At 42.9% G+C, this 7,500-nt stretch overlaps 1 protein-coding gene across 3 annotated transcripts in view; it reads left to right on the top strand.

Moving 5' to 3' along the window:
• LOC118372994 (cyclin-dependent kinase 14) overlaps positions 1-7,500 on the top strand; it is a 284,041-nt gene that overhangs the window by 110,104 nt on the left and 166,437 nt on the right. For 2 of the 3 annotated variants that reach the window (XR_008088001.1, XR_008088002.1), the window contains one exon: positions 901-994. Coding sequence is in view for 1 of the 3 variants with exons in the window: in XM_052489873.1 (XP_052345833.1) it covers positions 901-1,002 (102 nt within the window). In the remaining 2 variants the exon portion in view is untranslated. Of the gene's footprint in view, positions 1-900; positions 1,003-7,500 lie in introns of all 3 variants that reach the window. The other variant, XM_052489873.1, reaches the window with a different exon arrangement.

Here is a 7,500-nt window from a genome sequence, read left to right as displayed (position 1 = left end):
TTCCTGGTCTGTACGTATAGATTATGTTTTCTAAAATGAGAGTTTAAGTCAATGAAAGTGGTGCTGGTGGTTTTCTCTCTGTCTTTCTCCCTTTCTCTTTCTTTCTTTCGTTCGTTCTTTCTTTCTTTCTATTTATCCTACTTTTTTTTTCTGCATTGGGTGTGTGGCTGCTCAGGACCGCTCAACATCAGGACCGCTCAGCCGGTCATGTAGAGATGGAGGGAAAGAGAGAGGGAGAGAGGGAGCAGTGTGCACTGGGCCAGAAAGTGAATCTGTCAGGAAACAATAGCTTTCTGACAAATGGGCTCTGACACCTGTTTAAACACACACACACACCACTCTCGAGAACTGGCCACCTCTCTCTTTCTCCATCCCTCTCTCCTTCTCTCTCCACTGGGCATCCCATTATCCAACCATCACCACCTCAGATCGTTGGATAATGGGATGGCCAGTGGAGAGAGAAGAGTTAGTTTTCTGAACAAATACTTTACTGGAGCTAAATCCTCTAGCAAATCAAGACATCAACCATAGATTTAGATGTAAATTACAATATTCCCCAAGAGTAAACCATTTGCCTTTCAAAATATACTGTGCACTTCTACAAAGCCATTTGAGTACACTATAGATTCAATCATGATGAATTGTAGTTGTGGAGGCTAGTATTCTTCATAGAGGGGTTCAAATGTTTACTGCTGATGGCTCTGGATCTCTCCAGCTCAGTTGATGCTGTCTATGTGTCTCTAATGGGGATGCTGTCTGTGTGTCTCTAATGGGGATGCTGTCTGTGTGTCTCTAATGGGGATGCAGTCTTTCTGTCTCTAATGGTGATGCTGTATGTCTGTCTCTAATGGGGATGCTGTCTTTCTGTCTCTCATGGTGATGCTGTCTGTGTCTCCCCAGGGGTGTAGGATGTATCTTCATCGAGATGATCCAAGGAGTGGCAGCTTTCCCTGGGATGAAGGACATCCAGGATCAGCTGGAGAGGATATTCCTGGTGAGTCAGCTGTGTGTTTGTGTGCATGTGTACGTACGTGCACAATATGTCTATGCTGTCACTGATACACAACATCTCCTCTCAGTTGTGAACCAATGGGAAACTGTCCCACTTTGAGCACTTTTTAGTTAATTAATTAGAATTATGTTTTAACCTTTATTTAACTAGGCAAGTCAGTTAAGAACAAATGTGTATTTACAATGACGGTGTCATGACGTTGGCCTCTTTGGGTATAGCAAGCCCCATCCCCCTCTCCCTGCCTCCCCCTTTCCTCCTTTAACTAGGTTGCTGTGGTCAGAGAGACGTCGTAAATTCCTGAGGATCTCCTCATGGACACACAGTATAGAGAGAGTAGATTTTCATGGAGAACAAAGGAAATCCTTCCACCTCACAGAACTTGAGGTACGAACAAATTTCATGTTCCGGAGAAAGTATAAAAGATCGGGGAAGAATACAGCTACGAACTGGTCCGTTTGTCACAACTTGGGGAAGCTCATGGAAGACGTTTAATGATTTTGGACTGTTTAATGAAGGAAAACTCAAAAAGGGGATTGGAGTTAACTAAATCAGAGGACCGCCCCTGAGCCCAGTTAGGCTCAGGCGTCCTGGGACAGCGCTTTTCTGCCTTCCGAATAAAACCCCCACTCGGGTTTTCGATCAGCAGATCGAGCTTACCTCAATTACGAGATGTCTAAAGGTTGCAGACCATGTTTTTCTCTATTAGGAGGACAAAGGTTGTAGACCATTGCTGAATCTTTTAACCATACCATGTGGTTAAACTCTTAGACGATCGATACCAACAGAATAAGAACAAGTCTTTGATATTAATTACTAGTCTGCAGCTAGGAATTCGGTATCATTGAACGCGAAGAACGACAACCGGCGAAACATCCATTCTATAACGAATTTCACTCTGACTATCCACTCTAACCACAACCGAATGAGAGAGGGAGAGAGACAGACAATTCTACAAAAGAAACTAACTTTTCACCATTGATCAAGATGACACACTGAGCGTAAATATATATATTGATTGCAATTGTTCCCGAATGAGTGAGCGTTCATGGGTAAAGGATTAGCATTTCAATTGTTATAATTATCACTTTGTAGTGACTTCTTAGTCGACCCCCACTTCCCCTTTTGTCTAACAAGCTGCCATGCCGGTTTAGCCCACTAGGGCACATTCTCCTATCATTACATGTAACCACATTTACCTTGTTTGTTTGTTTGTTTATGCATTTCTGTGAATTACTTAATTAGTAAAAAATAAATTATCTAAGACAATTGATGTATGGATGACTCATAGTGGAGACTGGTTTCGTGCAGATAACCAACAATTTACGACGTTTGGAATGAGACTAACGTGAGGTAAAGTAAATAATTCATTAATTCAAAGACTAATTGATCAGATAAAATATCTGAAAAGTTATTTTAGGAAATGATAACTTTGTAATCTGAATATTTTTCCTTGGTGCCCCGACTTCCTAGTAATTATGGTTACATGATTAATCAGTCTAATCGCGTATTAACTAATTACAGAGAATCTTTGATAAAAAACTACCAGTCTTCAGTTAATGATAGTAATGACATGACAACGGCCTACCAAAAGGCAAAAGACCTCCTGCGGGGGCTGTGATTAAAATAAAAAATATAGGCTAAAACACACATTAAGACAAGAGAGACACCACAACACCACATAAAGAGAGACCAAAGACAGCAACACGTCATGGCAGCAACACATGACAACAACATGGTAGCAACACATGACAACAACATGGTAGCAACACAACATGGTAGCAACACAACATGGTAGCAACACAACATGGTAGCAACACAACATGGTACAAACATTATTGGGCACAGACAACAGCATAAAGGGCAAGATCTATAAATGATGTCTCCATAATCTGGCATGGGTAGGATGGTCATACGAATCAGGGTTAGTTTGGCAGCTGGGGTAAAAGAGGAGCGATTACGATAGAGGAAACCAAGTCTAGATTTAACCTTAGCCTGCAGCTTGGATATGTGCTGAGAGAAGGACAGTGTAGCGTCAAGCATTACTCCCAAGTACTTGTTATGAGCTCTAAACCCTCAGAGGTAGTAATCACACCGGTGGGGAGAGGGGCGTTCTTCTTACCAAACCACATGACCTTTGTTTTGCAGGTGTTCAGAACAAGGTTAAGGGCAGAGAAAGCTTGTTGGACACTAAGAAAGCTTTGTTGTAGAGCGTTTAACACAAAATCCAGAGAGGGACCATCTGAGTATAAGACTGTATCATCTGCATATAAATGGATGAGAGAGCTTCCTACTGCCTGAGCTATGTTGTTGATGTAAATTGAGAAGAGTATGGGGGCCTAGGATCAACCCTTGGGGTACTCACTTGGTGACAGGCAGTGGCTGAGACAGCAGATATTCTGGCTTTGAGAGAGGTAGTTATCTAACCAGGCCAAAGACCCCTCAGAGACACCAATACTGCTTAACACATGCAGTACCTATCTGAATGATGCAATCTGAATCATTGTTGACTGACCAATTGACTGCGTTTACTGTGTACTTGAGTACTTGTGTACTTGATCAGTAACCTTTGGGTCTTGATCTAATCAGCATGAGGTCTGTAGGCCTGTTTAACTCACGGTCAGATAGCTATTCAATTCTTCCGCTAGCTGCTTATTTAAGGAATCGGTGATTAGGGATTAATAAGAATAGTAGATAGATTGATAGATATATTTCTGAACAGGACTCAGAGCCTGACTGCATCAATATTTTATGGCTGTGTGAGGTCTCATGAATCCCTTAATCAGCTCATCTGTCCTCCATAATTCCCCCCGTCGGCAGAATTGAAGTGGAGTGTTAATGTGATGAATTCATATTCATTCATCCTCTGAAACGAGTTAATGCAGACAATTACTGAGATGATGGGAGAGAGAAAGAGAGGGATAAAGAAAGAGAGAGAAAGATAGAGAGAGAGAGCGAGACGGAGGTTGGTAGAGTTCAGGTGTGAAGACAAAGAGGTTCGGTTTGTTTTGCCGAGGGCTGTCGAGGATAAGTGTGTGGGTGCGTGTGCGTCTGTGTGTTTGTATGTCTGTGTGAATCTGTGTGTGTAGGGAGTATGCCCCAGGCAGGGAATCTTACACAAAGCATCCTAGGAGGACAGATAGCAGGGGAGAGAGAGATACTGTATAAAAGCATTTTATTGATTGTCTGTTTTGCCAAAGAGAAAATTGGGGCTGTCTGCTCTCCTCACATCTGTAAGATTCCCCCAAAAACCCCAGCCCTCTCTGCCCCCTGCATCCATCCAGTACACCCCTAGAACACACAGACACAAAGAGAGAGGGGTAGAGGGGAAATAGTGAAAAGAGGGGAGAGACCCAGTAGTGGGATGGCCTGTCGCCAGCTTGGGTATCGATGGAGGCGCACCTGGCAGCAGGTCCTTGGAGGGGTTCTGTGTGTCCTTTAGCATGCTGCAGGTGGAGCAGAGAAGGATAGCAGGGGCAGAGCAAGCAATGGAAGGGGGTTTGGGCGGAGGATAGGGAAGGGGAAGGGAGGTTGGGGAAGGGAAGGGATTGGGGGAGCTGTCTGACTGTCTGAGGTAAAATGTAAATGTTATCCAGTGGAGATAAAGGTTTTCTTCAGCGAACACCCCTGGGGTACCTAGGTGGTCCGGATATGAAGAGGAGAGGGGAGAGGACGCAGAGGAGAGGAAGGGGGAGAAGGGTAGGGGCGAGAGGAGAGGAGAGGGTGGTGGGATAAAGTCTGACAGGTCTATATTGTGTTCTGATTATCCTCTCCTTATTCTCTCCACAATACCAAGACCTTATGAATCCCCTGTTTTAACAGGATCACACCTGTGTAGTTAATAGCATAGCTCACAGCCCCTGTAAGCCATACACATGAGGAGGCCAGATATGTGCTTATACTAGGCTTACAGTCTTACCTTGACTGTAGAATAATTATTATTTATTATTATTGATTCAGCATGTGTTTCTCATAATCCAGATGGCAATAATTAGTGTTTGGATGTTCAAACATTAACTGGCCTTTTGTGGCGTTATGAATATGAGTAGGATACAATTGAGGAATTGAACACGTTTAATAAGAGTGTTTGTAAATACACACACAATAGTATGTCCAGGTTAAATGGCCTTGTCATGATGCTAGCCCTTTCAGTAGTATGTACAGGTTAAATGGCCTTGTCATGATGCTAGCCCTTTCAGTAGTATGTACAGGTTAAATGGCCTTGTCATGATGCTAGCCCTTTCAGTAGTATGTACAGGTTAAATGGCCTTGTCATTATGCTAACCCTTTCAGTAGTATGTACAGGTTAAATGGCCTTGTCATGATGCTAGCCCTTTCAGTAGTATGTACAGGTTAAATGGCCTTGTCATTATGCTAGCCCTTTCAGTAGTATGTACAGGTTAAATGGCCTTGTCATTATGCTAACCCTTTCAGTAGTATGTACATGTTAAATGGCCTTGTCATGATGCTAGCCCTTTCAGTAGTATGTCCAGGTTAAATGGCCTTGTCATGATGCTAGCCCTTTCAGTAGTATGTACAGGTTAAATGGCCTTGTCATGATGCTAGCCCTTTCAGTGAATTGGCTAGCAGAGATGTGAGCAATCCCCCCTCTCCTGTTAGGAGAAGAGGGGGGGGGGGAGTTTTACACCAAATTCTATGTCCCTGAATTTGAGAATTGAACAATATTCCTATTTTAGAGAATGTGTAAACGGTCGGTGGAGAAGCCAGCTACGACCGAGTCCATTTTGTTTCATGTTCGTGACCTCATGAAAGACAATACAGCCACATTACCCTAACTCTGTTTATATAGGTTCCTCAGTTATGAGGCTCGCATCTAATTCTTGTATAAAATGAATGAGTAAAGATGAAACTATTTGCGAAATGATGTAATGTGATGTTAACCTTTAAAATGAGAGAATTGGCCTCCATGTACAGTTTAACTAAGTCAGTAGCCACGCCCAAATGAATAGACTTTGGTTGGAAATGGTAGACCAATGGCGACCTCGACTGGGCAAACCAGAGCCTCACATCACCAGCTCAATCTTAAATACTGATTACATTCCTTTATCCGAACAAGCGATTGTTAAAGTGCATATGCATTCATATTTATGCGAGAATAGCTTTCCATGTCCGATAGAGACCCATGTTCCTTTGTCTTCCTCCACATCCCCCTTTTCCTCTCTGAATCTATGGTGTTATAACCAAACTGTTTTTGTTTGGTCCACTAGGGATGTTGTGTACTGTATAATGTTATTATGTATTGTATATTCTGTAATTGTTTAATTAGTTACTAAATAAGTCATTGAGCCAATTTGTGTATTAACCAAGAATTTTATGACGGGTTCAGATGAGACTGATATTAGGTAAATAATAATTCATGACTGATTGACTGCTATTGATCTTAAAGATCTTCAGATTGGAATGGATTCGGGAGATAGACGCTCCATATAAACTAATGCTTCTGTGGTGCTCCAGGTTATTAATGGTTTAATTGTGGCATGGTTTAATTCAATCACGTAATCAATTAAACGTTAGCTAATCGATTTGAAAATAGCATGAGATATCATTTAACCATAGTAGAGACACGACAGCCTCATTGACAAGGATGGACATGGACTCACTCACCCAACGTATTGAACCACAATGTCACCACACTGAGACAACTCTCACTATATTGCATTGGCTAAGAAGTACTGACCCGTCAAATTGAGCCGTTTATATTTTCTCCCACCCCAATCACGTCTTGTCCTGTTGTGTGTCTGTGTACTCTGCTGTCAGCTAGAGGAAGAAAAGACAGATAGAGAAATACATCTGGAAAAATGTCCACTGGTCTGCTTGGCCTGGCAGCGAGACGGTCAGTTAGCGTAACAAACAGCTCCACCTGTCAGAGTTAGGCTGACACTCACATTTCCATTTGAATCCCTCTTTCATTCCTGCTCTCTTTTTTTCTTCAACTCGCTGTTTCTTTGGAATCATGTCCTGCTCAGCTCCTCAGTGTCAAGAGTTGACGCATTGCCAGAGACGTGTGTGTGTGTGTGTGTGTGTGTGTGTGTGTGTGTGTGTGTGTGTGTGTGTGTGTGTGTGTGTGTGTGTGTGTGTGTGTGTGTGTGTGTGTGTGTGTGTGTGTGTGTGTGTGTGTGTGTGTGTGTGTGTGCATGTGCACCACAGGAGGCTGCTGAGGGGAGGACGGTTTAGAATTATGTCTTGAACAGAGCAAATATTATGGCATCAAATACATGGAAACCATATGTTTGATGTTTTTTATACCATTCCACTTATTCCACTCCATCCTCCCCAATTAAGGTGACACCATCCTCCTGTGGTTTGTACATGTGTGTGTGTCAGCACCGTCTGTCTGTCTGTCTGTCTGTCTGTCTGTCTGTCTGTCTGTCTGTCTGTCTGTCTGTCTGTCTGTCTGTCTGTCTGTCGGTGGAGAGATTATGCTGAGTCACGCCCCTCGAATAGGCCAGTGTGTTTGTGAAGGGGAGAGA

This window comes from Oncorhynchus keta, chromosome 31 (genome assembly GCF_023373465.1).
Source record: "Oncorhynchus keta strain PuntledgeMale-10-30-2019 chromosome 31, Oket_V2, whole genome shotgun sequence".
Classification (NCBI taxonomy): Eukaryota; Metazoa; Chordata; class Actinopteri; order Salmoniformes; family Salmonidae; genus Oncorhynchus; species Oncorhynchus keta.
This window is presented reverse-complemented; position numbering and strand designations above follow the sequence as displayed.